Source organism: Antechinus flavipes, chromosome 1 (assembly GCF_016432865.1).
Source record: "Antechinus flavipes isolate AdamAnt ecotype Samford, QLD, Australia chromosome 1, AdamAnt_v2, whole genome shotgun sequence".
NCBI lineage: Eukaryota > Metazoa > Chordata > Mammalia > Dasyuromorphia > Dasyuridae > Antechinus > Antechinus flavipes.
In genome coordinates, this window is record NC_067398.1 from 338,520,598 (window position 1) to 338,542,193 (window position 21,596).

Here is a 21,596-nt window from a genome sequence, read left to right on the forward strand (position 1 = left end):
CATGTACTAGTTCTCTCTCTCTCTCTCTCTCTCTCTCTCTCTCTCTCTCTCTCTCTCTCTCTCTCTCTCTCTCTCTCTCTCCTTCCTTTCTTCCCTCTCTCCCTCCCTCCTTCCCTCCCTCTTTCCTTCTCATTATTGTCAATGCAACAAATGAGAGCATATTTAGATCCTGTTTTGTGTTGTAGTCTAATTATGCCTTTATGTTTTGTCTTCCCAACCCAATTGTAAATTTATTAAAAACTACAAACATGTCTAATACTTTTCCTATAGCCTGTAGAGTATTGAGGTCCAAGCATAAGCATATATGTATGAATCTGACTTCCCATATGTTGGACATTTACTAGTACTGAGGATATAATGTAATATAGCTATAGTAATATATGAAGCATTTTTATCTATTTTGATATTTCTGCTCTTAGATTTATAATTGATTTATTTCTATTAGGGCCTCAGTACATAAAAGTAATCATTTAAAAAGATAATAATTTATGTTAGAAAACAAAATTAACATAATTTAATACCTTATCAAGCTCAAGAGACTTTCTGCTAGTTAATAACCATAAGGAAAATAAACTAACCCTTCACTTAAGAACAAAAAGTCAAGCAAGTCACAATCTACCAATGCTATTTTCATCATCGAAAGATTTTTACCCTAAAGTCTATCAACTGGAAACATATGACTGTGTGTGTGTGTGTGTGTGTGTGTGTGTGTGTAAATGTGTGTGTATATATGTAAATATGTATGTGTGTATGCATGTATGTATATATAGGGATATACACATACATTTTTGTAGGATCAACTTCACTCTCAAACTATTACTATAAAGGGAAAATCTGTTGAGAGGTCACCATAATTATTGACAGGTATAGTAAAAGTAGTAAATTATAACTATGTAATTTATAAATATATTTTCCTTAAAATTAATTATAACAGAAATGAGACTGAATCAAAGACAATGAATAATCATGATTATAAGCACTGATATTTATTTCTGTTTTAAAGATTATAAAGTCTTGTTGTATACATTATCCTATTTGATCCTGAAAATAACCTTAGAGACAGATATTAAAGAAATTATTATTCTTATTTTACAGATGAGGAACTTGAAGCTCAGGGGGGGTTAAGTGATTTGTCCATATTTATATAAGTGTCAGAAGCAAGATCTGAGTCTAAGACTTTCTAACTCCAAATTCAGCACTCTATTTACTAAATCATGCTGTCTCCCTTTGTGATTCTAGAAAGAATCTAATAGGACAAAGACTAATAAACATTTCTTAAATTTTATTGAATTTTTCATCTGTAGTAAATGTTTCTTCCAAGTTCAGATCAAGCAATTAAGTAGTAGGTTTTATTTCAGTCATGCTTCTATACCAATTCCTTAAAGAAAGATAAATTGTCATATGTCACAGTATGAAACACTTACCAAAACTGAACAAAATAGTTGTTTCAACATAGATGAACTTATCTAAATGTTTCACTTACAGTTCCTTGATCAATTGATTCCAAATTTATTTTCAATTTATCAATTATTCCAAAAATTATTTATCAATTTATCCATTATTTATCAATTATTCCAAAAATTAAAAAAAACCCACAAAAAAACCCATTCTGCATAAACATTCTGCAAAGAGAGCAAGAGGGAAAAATGGATTTCAATATCACAAATAACAGGCACATACATATGTATGTTTCCTAAGTTTGTTCTCTGGTTACCCCCACTGTCTCAAACATCTAGGATCTCATTATACAGATGAATGATTCCAAGTTTTCTTCACATCTTTAACTCATTTGAGGGCCACTTGCATGATCCTAGCAGTCTTGGCCACTGGCGACAGAAAATAACCACTTTGGGCCACATTGGTTTATGAGAAAAAGGAATGTTTCTGAGCCCACATACAGATTTGGGAGAAATTATTTGACAGAACCAATATGCCCATTGCAAAGAGAAACTGATTTATAGTTCCTCAGACTATAAAATTTAACTACTTCATGATTTGTTTTGTCCTTCTATACAGCTCAATTTGTCTCAAACAATACTAGTTTTTTAAAAAATATATATAGTATATAAATAGCACAAGGTTAACTAGAAGTATATCATATGTCTTTGTATGTTAGAGTCTACAATTAAGAAAGTAAAGAATCCAAAAACCAAACCATTTATTATTTAACTCGATTAGAATAAATGTCTATATCATCTCCCTTTTAAAAATATTCTTCTTCTACATGCATTCCAGAAATATTATCCAGTATGAAATGGAAGGGATGGTAGTTTTAAAGAAAATAAATATAGATGTGCAATATTTTAAAAAGAATGATAAACACTTCATTCAAAGTATAATTGATTTATGGTCTTGAATTTGACAGAATCAATATTTGTCAATAAATGTCACTGAGATTTGATCAGATAGGACTAATGATAAGAATTTTACTCTGGAAGGATAAACCTTACTCAAAAAACTGAAGGTAAACATACCAATATATATTATCAAAATAAACTCAGGTGAAGAAGTCCAGGAATCTCAATAGGTAGGCTTTGTGGAGAACAAATGTATAAAGATCAGAATATGATTCCAAATTAGAAAAATTACATAGAAGCAATCACTCCCTTTTGAAATTTATAATGAAGGAAAGGAAATGCTGACCACAGTTTTACCATGTACTTATATTCTGGATGACTAGGTTACATATGATCTAGAGAAAGGATAAGTAGGATCCCATGGGCTAAAATTCTTTAAGCAAAGTCAACCCAAGAGATATAGACAGCTCTAAGAATTAAAATATGAAGATAAAAATAAAGATTCTGATAAAGAAAAATGGGAGTTATCTAAAATTATCATATATATAATCAAAATATCATATATATAATATAATTATAATATAAATTAATTTTTTAAAAACTTGAACTAAAGAAAAAAGCTAAGACATAATTCAAATGGCAGGTTAACTCTAGTGATCTTCAAAGAGATCAAATATGAAAAGAAACATCTCATATAGAGGAAGATATTAATCTTAATACTTTTTGCTAGAGCTTTCTTGTAACTTTGTCATTGGATTTAATATTTTATAAGATATTATTGTTCATAATCTTCCACCAAGAATATAATTATGTACATCCCCTTGCTTCCAAATATGACTGATTTAATTATCAATAGGAACAAAGAGTAGGGTTAGGAACTAAGAGACTTGAGAAACAACAAAAAAAAAGGCATTTTTCTTGACATTTTTGAATGATTCATAATCAGGTCATGATTATCTTTTTTTTTCCTCTTCTTGTCTCTATTCTTTTTTTTTAAGGAAATTGTCACAAAGGTATTATAGAAAGACAAAGTATTATGCATGAATAGTTCACTATGAGGAGTGTTTTAAGTTAGGGGTTTCATAAAATAAATTGTTAAAATTGGAAGAGGCTTTGGAAATCTTTTAGTCTAAACCTGTTATCCTACATATGAGGAAACTAAGACCTACAGATTGAAATTAATTAAGTCTTCTAAATACTAATCCAGGATGATTCCCCTTTCCCAATACTTCCTGATAGCAATCAAAGTAAGTTAGAAGAAATAACCAAAAGTAGACCTGAAAAGTCCAAACCATTACATTGATAATCTTTCCTTCAAAAAAAAAATCACAAGAATAAAGGAACTAGGGCTGTTAATCTGCTATTCAACTAAAACATAGATGGGAAACAATTGCTGCCTTCAAGAATATAAAAAGATTTTTCGTGAAAATGACATGAAAAAAATTTCTCTTTATGCCCAAGGGGCAACAAGCATTTATTAATCATGTACTATATGCTTAGCACAGATGAAGCAAATGCAAAAATGAGAATTGCCATATTTAAGGTACTCATATTTTACTAGGAAAAGAAACTATGTAACAAAGGAATGATGAATATATATTTGGGGAAGAAAAACTCACAATAATGAGAGTACACAAATAACTGGGAAATTATAAAAAGTCTCTTGAAGGAGGCAGCACTTGGCTGAGCCATAAAAAGAGTTAAAGTTTTTAAAAAGTAAAGGTGAGGGAGAATGCCATTCCAGGTATGGGGGAGTAAGAGACTGTAGGGAAAGCAAATCAATTTGGCTGGAACATGGAGTATCTAGTGAAGAATAATAGATAATCAAATTAGAAGATAGGCTTGAGCCAGACTGTAGAAAGTTTAAAATGACAGATGAATTTGCATTTTATCCAAATACCAAATAGTAGCCACTGAAAATTCTTGAGCAAAGGACTTATTGGTTCTTCAGCAAGATATTGGAGAGGGAGAAACTGGATGCAGGGAAACAAATTAGAGGATTACTGCAATAGTCCAGACAAGAGTCAATGAAGGCTATGCTAGAATTAAAAAGAAGAGGATAGATGGCAGAGATAAAAGATAATATCTGGCAATTGATTGAACGGGAGGTAGAATTGAATATGACTCTTAGTTTATAAATCTGGGTGTCTGGAAGAGTGAGCATGTCCTAGACAGAAATGGTATGGATAGATTTAAGGACAAAAATAATGAGTTTTCTTTAAGACATACTGAGTTTGATATATAAAAGTTGGAGATGTAGGGCTGTCATTGTGGAGAAAGAGAAAGACTAGATATATAGAATCTTGACAGTTTTATTGACTTCACATAATAGCTAACTATACTTAGAACCATACAATCATCATTTCATAAATTGGAAAAACAGGTTCATATGTTGGAAATATTCCAAACTTTTCATTTCCAAATGAGGAAACTGAGGCCTAGAAATGTATAACTCTCTGAAGTGTTCAAATTCCCATTAAATAAATTACAGCTTAAATCACAAATGAATTATCAGAATAATTCTAAAATCAACTGAACTTCAAAAGCTATTCTGAATTTGTTTTTAATGACAATAATTTTTCTCGTTATCCATAAGAATGGATTTTTAGAAAAATGTAGCAAACCAGCACACATTTTCAATTAAAATGTTGCTGAATGCTTAAGTATGTACAACTTATTGGAGTAAAAGCAACAAGTTTTCGTGGAGATAATTTAAAATTCATAATTAACTATAAGACTACTGAATTAGGTGAGTATAACCTATGTGATTAATGCCAACACAGTTTTGGGAGGATAAATTTCATACCTGAGTAATTAACCAGAATTTTATAAATGCAAATATAAATTTGCAGATAAGGAAAAATAATTTGACATAATTTAGATTTGTGGGAAGTCCACAGCAAATTTTCAGGAAGGAAAGAGGGAAGGAAGGAAGGAGGGAAGGAAGAAAAAAGGGAGGAAGGAAGAAGGGAAGGAAGGAAGGAAGAAAGGAGGGAGAGACGGAGGGAAGGAAAGAAGAGAGAGAAGGAAGAGAAGAAGGAAGGGAGGAAGGAGGGAGGGAAGAAGGAAGGGAGAGAGGGAGGGAGGGAGAGACGGAGGGAGGGAGGAAGACAAAGACATTGTATAATCAACACAGTTTTAGGAAAGTATTTTTATAAATTATGAGCAGATGACTATAAAACCTGTTAACAACTATTATGTAAGAGTAGCTTATTATAAGAACTGTTACAATGTAGGGGTTTTACAATGTGTCAATAGTGTCTTCAATCTAGCTCCTCTACTTCTATCATAGCCCCTAATTAGTAGACTTCTACAACTCAATATTTCCCTGGTAGAATATAGCCAGCATCACTTATATTAAGAGGCAAGGCAGCAACAGTATAATAGAAAATAGACTAAAAACCATGAGACCCAGTGCAGACTGTGCAGAAATTACCTATGGATAAAGGAAACAATGTTGAAAAACTTTAAACAATATCTCTTCACTCCTACCTCCTTTACCCAGCAATACCTTTCCTTCCTTTGCCTACACCATCACATTTTTCATTTGTTTTGAAGATCTTTTCTTTTTTCTTAATTCCTTTTCTTATATTTTATGAGTCATAGCTTTCTGGGAGAAAATGGAGTAAAGAACACATTGGGAATAGAGGTGATATAAAACCCAAAAAGATCAATAAACATTCTTTAAACAAAAAGGTTTCAGAATCCTTATCTAAATGATAAGGGAATGGAAAATAGCACAAATAATCACTGGAAAATGAAACAATGAATTTTTTAGAAGAGAAAAAGGAGGGGGAAAAGTAACTTTGGAATCCTGGACAAGCATTCAATCACTCTGGTTTATATGTATTTGTTTAATGGATTCTATTTTTTTCTCTATTGGAGAGGGGTAGAAAAGAGTAAAAGCAAACAATTTAATTAATTTAATTAATTAGACAATTAATTATTAACCTAATTTTTAAAAATAAAATCTAAATGAAGAAAAATTTAAATGAAGCAAGGGGGCAAGAAGGAGGGAGTAAATGAGATCTATTTTAGAGCACGGTATAGTAGATAGTGCAACAATAAGGAAAAATATCAAGTTTTTGTGGTTTTTTTTTTTTTGCAGTGCAGAGGATTTCTGGAAAGCCAGAACATAACATGTGGGTGATGGATGCCTTAATAGATAAGAGCCATGAGGAAATTGGAAAAGGTCACTGAAAAATAGTGTCTAAGACAAACTAATGAAAGAACACAGACCAAAATATCTAAACAGAAATATAAAGAGTGAGACCTTTCTGAGATGAGTGCTAGATCTATGCAAACTTAACTTTTCAACAAATGACCTAAATTTAAGAGACAAAAGGTAAAGAGAAATTTTCAAGTCTGTCAATGTCCTAAAGCTTTTCTAAGAAGTAAAATAGTTAGATGACAAGGACAAACTTTATACAAATCTCATAAAGCTGTTAGTGGGTAATGAAATAGCTAATCAAACTCTGTAGCTTAGTGGAAAGCAATGGACCAATAGGAAAATAGCACAAATTATACTTATAAAATGATGTACTCTGAGCTATAAGAGCATTGGGATTAAAGAATACTCTTACAAACTTGAGAGATATTTTAGGACAAATTAAATCAAGAAATAGTACATTTTATATGTAATAAAACTGGAGAACTTTTGGATGAAAAGAATGTCCAGTGGTTAAACCAATAAGTAAAATAAAAAAACATTTAAGAACCTAATGGGTACAGAGAACTCTGCAAGGTCCTGCATGAAACAGAAAGTTAAGCCATGATATGATAGAGTCTCTGCCCTCATGACCCTCCCTTACAGTATAACATAGCAATGCAGAAAGATATAACAGAAAAACTACATGATAAATGCCTTAGGGGGACACAAAACAAAGTATTCTTGAGACAGGAGAAAGAATGCCCTATAGATGGAGGCTGACAGACAACTTAACAAAGGAAGCAACATTTGAGTTTTAAATTTCACTAATAAAGAGGGGAAGAAGGGCATTCCAGGCATAGGGAGCAACAAGAGCAAAGCCAAAGAGAGGAGGGGTCACACCACAGCATACAGTGCTGTTTGGCCAAAGCAGAGTAGATGTGGAAGGATGATGATAAGAGATAAAGGTAGAAAGGCAGGATAACCACAGATTTTGGAGGGTCTCTTGACCAAAAAGTTAGGATATTGAAAGAGGAGCTACTGAAGATTTTTTTTTAACAGCAAAGTGATGGATCAGAATTATGCCTAAGAAAAATTATTCTCGAAGGAACTGGAGATATAAATTAAAGGCACTCATTAGTGAGGCAAAAAAGACATGTTCTATTATAGTGGTCCATGTCAGTGGTAATAAGGATATGTTCTAGTGGTGGTAGTAACATCAGAAAATATGAAAGAGACATTATAGAGGCAGATTTAAAATAGCTTTAGTAAATGAAAGAATAAGAACATTTATAGAGAGGCCATTTCCAAGACTCCAAATGGGACCATAAGCAGAGACAACCAATTTGAAAGGATTATGTTGAAATGGAAGGATGAACTCGGGTTTGGACGTGTTAAACCTGAGGGCTCTGGAAAAGAGTTCCAAAGGCAGTTGGAGGAGCAGGTCTGGCATTCTAAAAGGAGGCAGGGCTATGGATCTGGATGCCATTGACATGGAGGTGGGGATGAAAGCTGTGGGAATGAAAAAAGTTTCCAAGGGAAAAAATATTTAAAAGGTGGAAAGAGAAACAGAGATCCTCAGGGAATCCCCATATTAATATGTTAGGAAGAAAATAAGGATTCAGCAAAAGACCGTTAAGAGGCAATGTAGGATAGGATTTCTAGAGTCCTGGATTTAAAGACAGAAAGACCTAGGCTTTTGATAGAGACTTGTTAAGTGACACTTAATCTCTATAGACTGAGTTGTTTAATCTGTAAATATTTTCTAAGACTCTGTTTCTAAACTTGTAATTGGTTATAAAGGCAGAAAGAAAATCAAAAGACTGTGATTTCTCTGAATTCAAGAGAGTTTCCTATCTGAAAAAGGAGTCAACTTGTATCAAAATCAAAAAAAAAAAAAAAAAAAAAGTTAAATCAGAAAAAAAAAGTAGCTAGGAAAAATAATTGGAAAGACAATCTGATAAAGTGGGAAAGCATGATGTGTTTAAATACCTGGGTTTGAATATCTGGTTCTACTATTTATCACCCATGTGACTGCTAGAAAGTTACAACCTCTCTGGGCCTCAATTTCTTATTTGTAAAATGAGAAGGTTGGACTAACTGACTTCTATGTTCCCTTCCAACTCTAAATGTATTATCCTAATACTTTGGCATGATCAGTACTGGGATCTAACCAATTAGAATAAACAGTCTTGACACCTTAATTTGGAAATTAGATCTTTGGTAGAATAAGAATAGAAACCAGTTTCCAAGGGAGAAAAAATAGAAGCATCAAATATAAACAACTTTTTCAAGGAATTTAACAGTGAGAAAAAAATCAGAAATGAGATGATGGTTATATAGACAGCATAGTCAAGTAATTGAAAAAAAAACAAGTATGTCTAGGCAAGCAATCAGAGGCTAGGAAGAGACAAAAGATATGTGAAGGAAAGAGTAATTACTGCGGGAGTAAGATCCTAACAGAAATAATAAGGAATGAGATCAAGGACACAAGAGGAATCATGATTACAATTAGTTAACCTTCTATCTTCTGTGACTATCAGGAAAGCAGAAAAAGGAGAGGTTTTAAGAATCAGAGGAAGGGAGCAAAGACTGCTAATGTCAGATGATCTCAATCTCAATGAAGAGAATAGGTCATCTACCTCCTATTAATGTGGACTGGTAGTGAGAGGAAAAAAGCTCTGGAACATATGTACAGAAGAATTAATCTCAATAAAAACATAGTTTAAAAGATTCTTGAGTAACAGAGAACTTAACCTTTGGGTATTTGTTTTTATTTAATTTAGTTTATTTACTTTATTGATTTTACATTTATTTATTATTTTATTTTATTTTGTGAGAGAGTTCTAAGATTTTATTGGGGAACAGCTTACTTTATACATACACACATATTTGACTTAGTTTCCTTTGTTTGAGAAATGAGGCTTTAACAGAGAAACTTGCTTCAAAATTTGTTTTACAATTACTATTGTATTTCCCCAATTTATTCTCTCTCTCTTTTCATCCTGTCCCTCCTCAAAAGTATTCCAACTCCCTCCCCCAATATATCCTCTCTTTTATCACTCTGCCCCTTTCCCATATCCCAGGATACAGCTTTCAGTGAACAATTTCCTCTTTCTTTGTTTAAAAAATTTTCAATAGTATTTTCTTTTCTAGATACATGTAAAGATACCTTCATTTCTGTAAGACTTTGTGTTTTGAATTTTTCTCTCTCCCTCTCTTATCTTCCCCTTCCCCAAGAGAGGAAATAAACTGATATAAGTTGAATATGTGCAATTTTTGAAACATATTTCCATATTTGTAATGTGCAAGAAAAATCAGACCAAAAGGGTAAAATCCATGAGAAAGAAAAAGAAAAACAAACAAAAAGTGAAAATCCTATGTTTTGATTCATATTCAGTCTCTATAGCTCTCTCTCTAGATGCTGATGACATTTCCCATCCCAAGCCTAGTGGAATTGCCTTGAATCACTTCATTGCAATCTCCTCTTTCAATTCAGAATAGAGCATTCTCTGGCACTTATTAACCTAATAGTGGACAAAGTTTCCTAATTTTTTCCATTAATATGTTACAAGAAGTTAGAAAGCAAGTAGCATGGATTACCCAGGATGATGGTTTGTAGGTAGGATATAGAGAAGACACTAGGGCAAGAGATTCAAGGAGAGCAATTAGTTTGACATTCACATGGAAGGTCATGTTATCCATGTTGACCAATTGATAAATGGTCAAAGGATATGAACAAAGAATTTTCAGATGAAGAAATAAAAAACATTTTTAGTCATATAAAAAAAATGCTCTAAGTCACTATTGATCAGATAAATGTAAATCAAAACAACTCTGAAGTACCACTATATACCTCCCAGATTGGCTAAGATGACAGGAAAAGATAATGATAAATGTTGGAGGAGATGTGGGAAAACTGGAACACTGATACAATGTTGGTGGAGTTGTCAATTGATCCAACCATTCTGGAGAGCAATTTGGAACTCTACCCAAAAGGCTATTAAACTGTGCACCCCCATTGAACCAGCAGTGTTTCTACTGGGTTTATATCCCAAAGAGATCTTAAAGGAGGGAAAGGGGCCCACATGTGCAAAAATGTTTGTGGCAGCCCTTTTTTGTAGTGGCAAGGCAATGGAAACTGAGAGGATGCTCATCAATTGAGGAATGGCTGAATAAGTTATGGCATATGAAAGTTATGAGATATTATTGTGCTATAAAAATGATCAGCAGGATGATTTCAGAGAGGTCTAGAGAGACTTACATAAAGTGAAGTGAGTAGAACCAGTAGAATATTGTATAGGACATCAACAAGATTATATAATGATCAATTCTGATGGAAGTGGCTCTTCACAACAATGAGATGATTCAGACCGATTACAATAGACTTGTGATGAAGAGAGCCATCTGCACTCAGAGAGGACTGTGGGGACTGAATGTGGATCAAAACATAATATTTTCACTTCTTTTGTTGTTATTTGTTTGCTTTTTGTTTTTATTTCCTCATTTCTTTCCTTTTTGGTCTGATTTTTCTTGTGCATGATAAATGTGGAAATATGTATAGAAGAATTATACACACTTTGCAGATTTTGGAATACTTGCTGTCTAGAGGTAGGAAGGGGAAAAGGAGAGAGAAAAATTTGGAACACAAAGTTTTGCAAGAATGAATGTTGAAAACTGTCTTTTGAAAATAAAAAAAAAACTATTTTTTTGTAAAAAAAAAATTGAGTTTCTCTTTCACAAAAGACTGAATAAAGTTTTCATACTAATTTTCATGATTCAGAGGGTTGGTAGGTTTTTAAATTTAATTTAATTTTGTTTTGTTTCATTTCAAGATAATCCCGAAAAACTTTCCAAAATAAAGAATATAAATGTTCTACTTACCGCGCCAAGCATAATACGGAAAATAAGCCATCGAAATCCCCATATAACAATGTTGGATGTTGGGGTATGTTTGGGTAGTCGAGAAAAAGTCCAGAGAGGGCACAAGAATATCCCCAAAAATCCTGTTTCCAGGAGCTGAAATTCCCATCCTAAAGACCACAAAAAAAAAAAGAAAGAAAGAAATAAAAAAGCAAAGCTTTTTTTAAAAGCCAAATTGCATTTCAAAGAAAATTAGGGTGCTAATGATTCTCAAATTCTCTCAAACCTTGCTAATTATTATGAAGATTCCTGAGAGAGGAATAGAGAACTAGGCTTAGAATTATGAAGAGTTATGTTTGCATTTACAAGTCCAGCCTCTGCTGGACAAATGGACCCCAAGCAAATCCCATAATGTCTCAACAGACCAGAACATTCAATAAAACTATAAATTACCAATTAGCTGTTTTATACCTGGATTTCCCCATAAATATGGTGGATGGAGGTAATATATGGTGCATTGGTAATAGAGGGAGTTTCCTAAAGCAAGTTAATAAATGTCCCTCTCTCTCACACACACAAAATAAAAGAGGGAAAAAGTTCCTTTCAGATACTGTGCATACTGTAATAGTTTGGGAGTGTGTGTGTTGTCATATCCTTAATGTAAATTAATTGATACTGTCTTGCTTTATATTTAGAATGTAGTCATGATTATTTTTTAAGTTCACTGACCCCAGGGGAAAATACCAATTCCTGTTTGGCATTTCACATCCTTCACAACTTCTATTCAACCTACACTTCTTGCCTTAATATATGGTTTCTCCTTCACATTCTCTACAATCTAGTCAAACTGACTTTTTTGATGTTCCTCACACATTATTTTCTATCTCTAACAAAGATATGAAGTCTTTGCACAGGCTGCCCCCAATTTTATAATGCATTATCTCCTCATTTCCAATGAGGAATCTTTTAGCTCCTAGAATCTCTTAGAATCTCAAGATTACTTACTTCAACTTAACTCATGTTACAATCCTTCAAAAACCTTCATACATGGCATTCCATGCCTCATCTCAAAGCCCTTCCACTAGCTGGGCCTGGACTGAAGCTTCCTCAAATCCATCTCAGAGTCCTTACTTCCTTCATGATTCAACTTAAGCCCAGGAAGCTTTGCTTAATTCCCCCCAACAACAACTGCCCTCTGTCTCTTAATCATCTTGTATTTGATCACCTTGCATTTGTTCTGTAGATTCTGGTAGAAGTGTCTTTTAATACAGACATTAAATAAATTCAATTATATAATTGTGCTCATCGTCTCCTTGAAAGCAGTGACAACATGAAATGAGTGAGTGGAAATATCAGAGAAAGTAAGTAAATAAAAGTGACCATCAGATATTTTAAAAAATAAGTTACTTCAGGAAATCTAATATAAATACTTATTTATTGAATAATGATGAAGTTCAAAGGTCTTAAAAGAAAAAAATCCTCTTGTAGGATCACTGCCTAAAGAAAAATCAGGAAGAGGATGTAAAAATGTAAATAATACTAAATCTTAAAGAAGTTAAACAAAATTCTCTTTTCCCCCTACCTTTGTTATCTTTTCCTTGTACAAAATATGCATGAAAGTTTGGTGTTTATGTTATTTCTTTCCTTTTCAATGAATATGGGGTCAAAGAGAATCTGAAACTGAATTTTTTAAAATTTTATTAAAGATTTGTGTTTGTATGTAAATCCTAGAAGTTTCTGCTTAGAAGCAAAAATTTGTGTTCACTCTTACAGAATGTGGGTGATAATGGTAAAAGTAATATACCTTCTTTCATATTACTATATATAAAATATTGAACTACAGTATCAATCTATTCACCACTTACAGTCACAATAACTATATCTTCTTCATCTTGATAATACTTGCCTTATTAGGGCAACATGAGATTCCTTTAATTTATAAATAAGGATGTACAACCATTTAAATAATAACTTAGTGTACTGGATTTATTTCTTTTAATGTAGTTTTCATCTGTTTCTATTTAATTTTCACTATAATTTAACTCTGACTTTGGGAAAGACAAATAGAGATTTTAGAAGCTAATGGTGAAACATTTCTATGTATAATTGTCATATTAAAATGTCTGACTTCATCAAGTATGATTTATTTTTAATTAACTTGTTATTAAATTAGATCTACAAATCTGACCTATACTTTATAGATTAAACTCAAGGAAGTTTAAAAGGAAATCTCCATTCTATATGATTGTAGCCTTTGATTTTCTGAAAATCCCAGATTCAAAATTAGTCCTACTTTGGTGAGAAGTGAATTACATTGTTATAAGAGCAGCTGCATCAGAAAAGCACTGCCTAATGCCGAATGTGAAAGGTTAATTGTTACTAAACTGAGCAACAAATAGTAATTATTGGTCTAACTGGCAGCAAAGTGGTAGTATATCTTGTTAGCCTCAGCCACCACAAGAATCCTACTGTTATGGATGTTTTCATATGGAAATTACTGTCTTCCCTCCCAGACACATCCTATATGTGCTTAATCAGTAGTTAAGAGAGCCCAAGACTTTACATTTTCTAATGTGCCCTCCATGGGCAGTAATATCTTGTATCAAGAGGCAACATAAATAATTAGTTTTTCTTTTATCTGGTCATTAAAACAAAAATTGCCTATGAATGCAGTGGCCCAAACAAAAGTATGTTTGTTTTTTCCTTACATATTTCAATCAGCATTAGGGACCATAATATAAAGAAACCTAAAATCTTTGATTCTTCTGGGTGCTTAGTTTGCCGCAGTGGGATCTGCACCTGTGCTACTCATTCTTTAGCTACAAGTTCAAACCCTGGCACTACCACTTGGGTATGATTCCAGAAGTATAATCAAGTCTGAAGGGTGCCTGAAAAGGAGATGTCTCGATGATGCAAACGCAAAGGAGGAAGAATGTCTGAATGACAAGCAAAAAGACAGTCAACAATGGTAAAGTGCTGTTGGGAGAAAGCTCTCCTAGCTGTTTTAAACAGATGACAATCACAGTAAGCTGTAAAAGAAGGAAAAGGAGAATGAAGAATTAAAAATAAAGGTGACAAGCTATAAGTTTAAAAGAAAAAGCAAGAACAGGTGGGCAAGAAAATATCTTAGACCTACCTTCCAGTGCAGAAACAAATGGTATTTAGTTAATGAAAGGACTACAGATTTTTAGCATATTCATAAGTTAGATACATTATTAAGACCTCCATTTTCCCACAGAATAATTACTCATGTTCCCATGAAGCTTTTTAAGTTACAAAATGCTTTTTCCCCAACAATCTTGTGCAAGTATGATTCCAACTGAAAGAACCTAGTCAATTAATAATATGTTCAGAAATATGTTATCTTACCATTGATCAAAAAATACCATACTTTAAAAGTTACCTTTGAAAAGTCAGATTTTTACTTCTCCTGCTTAACCCCAGATGATTTAATATTGTCTTTCCTTTCTTCCAAATTTTCCCCAAACTCCAACAGATCTATTATCTCATCAATGAGGACTTTGCCTCCAAAAGTGAAGAATACAACCTGTCCATATATACTTTTTCATCTTAAAAACTTCCAACAATGCACAGTTCCAAAATCCCCAGAAGGCACCCATTTAGCAAACTGACATATTTCCTCTAGGTCCTCAGACAACAATATAGATAGGAAAATGTGTAGAAAAGAGAAACTTAAATTTTTAGGAAAGCTTTTTCTAATCATTTATTCAACAAAAAAGCTTTTCATCTTTTTACGTAGAGATTCAAAGCCTTTTTTAAGAAGACCAACTTTACTAAAACTTCTGTATTTTTGTTTTGTGAGTTAATATTTACTTTCTTCCTCTAATAAATGTAAAAGTATTTTCTCAAACTCACTTTTCATTAACTTTATAATTATTTTTTCTGAAAAGAATTAATTTCATAACCAAAGGTTATCATATAAAATGTTAAATAAATACTTTGCATGACAGTCACTCAACTAATTTTAATTGTCGGAGTCATTCATCCATTCAACAACTACTAAGTACCTACGCAGAGCATTGTGTGAAGCACAGGGGAAGGTACATACAAATTTGATTATGTCACAGTTCCTTCAAACTAAAAGATTAACAGAATAATAAAATCTCAGACCCAAAAGGGTCCTTTTAAATTATGTTATTCAACCTCCTCAATTACAAATATAAAAACAGTTCCACAAGTGAACTGATTTGTTTAAAGTGACATAAAAATAAATAAAATTTGTCATGTTTTAATAAAATATCTAAATACAGATCAAGATGGAAGTTGGGGAATGGGTTATATAATACTTCAAGCTGACCCTACAAATTAAGAGTAAAAAGCAAGATTAGGATCCATCAATTGAATTCTTGCAAACGGCTCCCATTTTTCATAATTGCAAACTGTTAAGAACAGTTGTTCACATTTTCAAACTAATAGCCTTTATCATAGAAACTCTGAATTTAAATGTTTTAGGCTCAAAAAGGATGTAAATATAAACCAAAGATGATAGAATTATATTTGTATATGTATATATGTATGTATGTATGGAAAGAAAGAAAAAAAGAAAGAAAGAATTACTTTTTAAAAAATAAAGGTTCTCTCTCTTCTCTTTTCCAAGTTACCACCTAACTTTTCACATATACAAAGAACAGAAATTTTAAAATAAAATGTGAATGACACCAAAAACAAAACAAAAAACAAACCAAAAAAAAACTTAACGGGTAGAATCAGGAAACTGATCTAAATGACAGAAAAAGGAGCAGGAAAGAAAGAAAAATATAATTGTTACCAGAGAAATGCAAATGAACTAGGTAAAGGGATACCTATGCACTTCTGTCTTTTTTATGAATGTAATCTGGACTTCTTTAGTCCTATTCAGGTTTAACAAGTGACAACAAATGCTATTAAGCCTGAAACATTCAGGGTCTCTTACAAATGAAATCCAAATCCTCAACTCTGTGAAGCTGACATAGGCTTGCTGTGGGCTTGTTTTTCAAGTTGGGGCTGAAGCTGCCACATCATCTCAACATGGCGATCCCTTAGGCCCTCACTGCACAGTGATATGTCTGGGAATGAAAGGGTCATGTTGTTGACCCACCTGCTTCTGTTTTCTTTGGTTGGATCTAGTCAAATTTCAGCAGCTGCATTGCTCATACAATGAGCACCATTGTTATCTCTCTCAGTGTGGTAGTGGAAGGGTCCAAATTTTATAATAAATAAATAAATAAGCTGCCAATGACACAACTTTCAGTGGTTGCACTTGTCACACACTGAAATGGTAGTTGCATCTTCAAAAATCTCTACAACCCAATAAATCAGTTTAGTACCTTGCAAAATGTCAGACGTAGGAATGGAAGGGAAGTAGTTGAAAGAGTTTTCTTTGTACTTCCATAAAGAATTCCATTTGTCTAAGTTACTGATTTTCAGCAATTTTAAATAATTGTTTTTCTTTTTGACTTTGTAACTACAAATCACAAATTTAGTTCTTTCATAAAAGATCATATATATTTTACATTTCTTTTCTGATAAACTAAAGTAAGTATTATTAGGCTAAAAAGATTCGAGTCAGTTAAGTATTAATGAGCTCTTGAAAGGTCTGACTTATTCATATTAATGTTCCCCATAAAGGATATTATTTCTAATAGGACATATATTATTTGGTGTTATTATATCATTAAGGATTCCAAACCAAGGTTTCACAGTCCCTAATCCCTAATGAGAAAATCAGGGGAAGTATCAGTGTCCATTTGTTTTTAATGTTTGCCATGCAGTAAAAAAAGGAGAAAATCCTAAATGTTCTAAGTTACTGCACCTGCAGCTTTTGCCAGTCTCTGGCTCTTAGCCTGTAGGAAGACAACACAGCCAGCTGGAAAAGGTAGTCTATAATGGAGAAATAGCACTTACAAAATTTAAGAAAGAGATTCTCAAGCCTTATAATTTTTAGGGGTATTCTCAAACCCCTTTGAATTTTGATCAAGAGAAAAGCAACAACAGAAACCTAAATTGTTCATTCAAAAATAAACCTAATACTATGGAGGAGAATCTAGCTTGAGAAGTCATAAAGACTTCCCTTTTAAAAGTGTATTATACACAAAAGAAATTGTATTGCTTTCACTCTTACCCTCTCTTTCTGTAAGCATGCAGGAAAGCTATATCCTTGCTATCATAGCCATTGAGAGACATCGGAGAAAGTGATATAAAACAGACTTAATCATTACATCCTTTAAAATGAACTCCTATCCTTGCCATCCTTCTTCTACTCCAAATTTCCTGAAAAGCTGAGTAACAACTCAGCATGTAACCACGCATATAACAGTGTATAACAGACACATGTGCTGGTAAGGTGAAGAAAGAACTACATTTACTCTAATTAAATTACAAATAAAAATTAAAAGATGTGAGAAGAGCTTTACAAATCCTATTGTATTTTATCACATCATAAACAGTCCAAAACACTGATGAAGAAACTCAAGAAATAAAAACTATCATCAAATTTTCTGACATGCAAGTCAGGATAACAATTTTTGATTTTTATCATTAAGTTAGCGGACTAGAAAAAAATAGAATATCTGAGTTCCTGACTTCCTTTGCACAATTCTAAAACAAGAAATTCTCTTTAATTCCTAATTTATTACCTCAGCAAAATAAGGCTGACTGGAATGCAAAATGCTTTAGAATCCTGGAATTAAAGGTATAGAAGTATCATTATCAGATTATTTCTAAAACTGAAAATTCTTACTTAAACTGAATCTCCATCATTACCACTATATTTAATATCTGTCTAAACCTAATGAATATCCCAGAACCCTGAGCAAAAAGGTTGTTGTATGTTAACAAAGAGCTTTTCCTCACAAGATGTTCCAAAGCTGAATGTGACATCAGGCAGCACATGATCACTTAGCTATTATATAACTAACTTTTTTTTAAAAGGACATTTTTAGAATCTTAATGGCACTGACTAAAGGCAGCAACCAGATAAAATCAGCTCTGGAGTTGCAGCTTTCAAAAAGTTGTTTTGCTGAAAGCTCAACAGAACTTTTGTTACAAAATTTTATGGGTTTTTTTTTTAATCACAGAAAATAGAATAGAACTTCCCAAATGATGTTTGCAGCTGCATGTGTACAAATACATATATAGTCTTCATTCTTTCTCCTATACTCTAACCAAAGATTGCAATTAATGCCATTTTTCCTGCTTCTTCTAAGCACCAACAACAGACCACTGAAGGAGAAATGACCTTTTACACTGAAAATGACAAAATAAAAATGACAGAGAGTAGGTATCCAAGATAAATAAAGATAATAATAGAATACCTAGTTTCCCTTGATGAATTCAAGTCATCTGGCTCAGGTGAACTAGAAAAACTCAGGTGTTTGGGGAGAATGGGAGGGGAGAAAGGGGGAGAGAGAAGGAGAGAGAGACAGGGAGATCAATAATATGATCACATGAATTCAATATGGTTGGATGGCCAAATTTAAAGAGTAATTTGTCAATGTCCAAGAGACAATAAATCGGTCTCCAGTGAAGTAGCCCCAGAATTTCTGCTTGGTCCTGTGCTTTTAAACATTTTTATCAATGACTTAGATGAGAGGATAGGTGGCATACTGATCAAACTTGCAGATGACATAGAGTCAGGAGGAATATTTACAATATGAGATGACAAGAGTTGAGTTTCAAAAGGATTGTGACAGGCGAGTTTCTAATAAAATTAAATCCAATAGCAATAAATGTAAAGCATGAGACAATAGAGTCAAGATTCAAAGAGACCATGGAAGGCTAGTTTCTAATAAAATGAAATCCAATAGGGATAAATGTCAGGTCTTGGATTTGGGTACAAAGAATCAATGTCAAAAATACAAGATGAAAGAATATAATTAGATGACTATAATTCTGAAAAATATCTTAGGGTTTTAATAGATTCCAAGTTCAATATAAGATCGTTGAATGATGTGACAGTTAAAAAAAAAAAAAAAAAGATCTCTACCCTTATCTGATCCCCATCTACCATGTTGTGTTTAACTATGAGAACCATATTGTAATCAATAAATTAGAACTTGCATGGAAGAAGGAGGGCAAGCACAGTAATAAAGGGGCTTGGAATCCATGTCATATGAAGATCAATTAATGAAAATAAGATTTGGCCAGGAGGAGGTGGGGATGAAAGGGGTAAGGTGAGGAGACAACAGAGATCAAGATATATATGTACTAACATTTAAGGAATTTTCATGTGAAAGAAAGATTAAACTTTTTCTCTTAGTCTCAGATGTCAGAACTGGGAACAATGGAAGAAGTTGCAAAGAATCACATTTGGTTTTGATGTCAGGAAAAACACCAAAACAATTGGAGTTATACATAAAAAGTCTAGGCTTCCTTGAGAGATGAAAGTTTTTTTGGAGGTCTTAAAGTAGAATCTAGATCATCACTTATCAAGTCTGGAGCACCACTTATCAAGTATATTACTATAGTGGGGGAAGTTAATGGTAGTTAGGGTTCCTTCTAGTTCTTATATTCTCTGATGCTGAGATCATGATGTATGTAATTGACAGCATCCTACTTTTCTTTGAGCAATTACAAAGAGAAAAGGGAAAAATATTTATATTAAAGCAAGATTAGAAACTGTTTAGGTGCAAACTTTTCTTGGGTTCTATGTAAATATTGTTTAGAAAATATTAAAGGAGGAAAAGACTAAAACTGACTTGTTTCCTTCATTTATGAAAATGATGCTATTCATGATATGTATGAGAGAAAAAAGGGTCAGGTATCGCCAAGGTTCTAAACATGTTTTAGGAATTTAGTAGTTTGGACCAGACACATAGATTATTTTCATTCTAAACATTCTTCTGTAGTCAGATGTAGCATATATCAGTAAGAAGCAGCCATAATTTCAATGTCCTTTCTAGTGTTACATTTCTTTGAAGTTGCTCTGGGACTCAAGTACATTCAAATTGCTAATTATTGTTAGAAGCTTACACAGACTGCCACACACATAGTTTTCACTGAAAAATTATTTGAAAGCCAATTTCTTTAACATCTCTATGAGCTACTATACTTTTTTCTCCTCAACAAGAGAAACAACATATTCTTTCAGTCCTTTGACAGAATTCAATCCATGTTCAAAAAGTTCGAAGCTTCACCATCATTCCTTTTTGCTTCATAAAAGACAGGGGGTCTTGACTTTTAAAAACCATTAAAGACTATGAAGAATGTTTTATTATGAAATCACAAAGGAGAGAAGCCTTTCTTCTAATTCAGTATTTTGCCACACAGAAAAAAATATGCTGATGATCAGTATAAAAGCTGTGCTTTTAATCTGTTTATAACAAAAGATAGTCTAGGAGGGGGAAAATGGGAACTTTAAGGATAAGCAAAAGAATATGAGAAAAGATAGCATTTCTCTCAGTGCTTGTGACTTTTTTTCTTTTTCATACTGGCTTTCAAATAGCATGAGATTCTTAATCCAGAATTTCTGTGTATTAAAATTATAATATTAAAATATCTTCATTACTTTAAAAGGGGAACAGAAAATATTAGAAGCATAAAATTGCTGGAATGCCTAAAATATTAACATAAATATTTTACTATCATTATATGATCACTGTTCAGTGACCAAAAAGCCAACACAATGTTGAAAATACTTAACCATACTTCTTATTTAATTCTTGACACATAAGATGAATAAATATTGAGGTGAAATATATCCCTGAGAGCATGTATGATCAGAGAAGGAGGGTTGATCATCTAGACAAAAGGAAAGATTATAGTGATTTAAAAAAACACAAGTAGAAACCCCTTTTAAACAAAACAGGAGCAAGAATGGCAGATATAAGTTAAAATCTACACTGTTTGGATAATCACTGATGAAATGTCATTAAGGATAAGAGTACTTCTCCCCTGCCCTCCAAGGTGTAAGGATGAATGATTGGGAGAAAGGTCTGTCAATTTTCAGAAATTCTATGGAAAGAGATGCTGTTTTTGGAGGAATATAGTGACTCTGGAAGGTATGTCAATTAAGACACCTGGAAACCTGCAGGTAAAAATGAGTAAATAATAAATAGCTAATAAGATCTTAGTTTGCATTCAATAAAGGCATTCAATAGAGGAAGGTTTTAGTCCTAGTGAACTCTGTTTTGGTTGGGTTGCACTTGTGTTCCATCCTAAACTCTCTATTTTAGAAGTAACACTGATAAGCAGGAGATCATTCAGTAGAAGGATGACCAACGAACTCACAACCACGCCACATAAGGATTAGTTGAAGGAACAAGGGATATTTACCCTGAGACAAGAAAATA

At 32.8% G+C, this 21,596-nt stretch overlaps 1 protein-coding gene across 1 annotated transcript in view; it reads right to left on the reverse strand.

Moving 5' to 3' along the window:
* LMF1 (lipase maturation factor 1) overlaps positions 1–11,487 on the reverse strand; it is a gene marked incomplete at its 5' end in the record, with an annotated part of 469,398 nt that extends 457,911 nt beyond the window's left edge. The window contains one exon of the mRNA XM_051973182.1: positions 11,329–11,487. Within this exon, the coding sequence (XP_051829142.1) occupies positions 11,329–11,487 (159 nt within the window). The remainder of the gene's footprint in view (positions 1–11,328) is intronic.
* Positions 11,488–21,596: the final 10,109 nt, after the last annotated feature.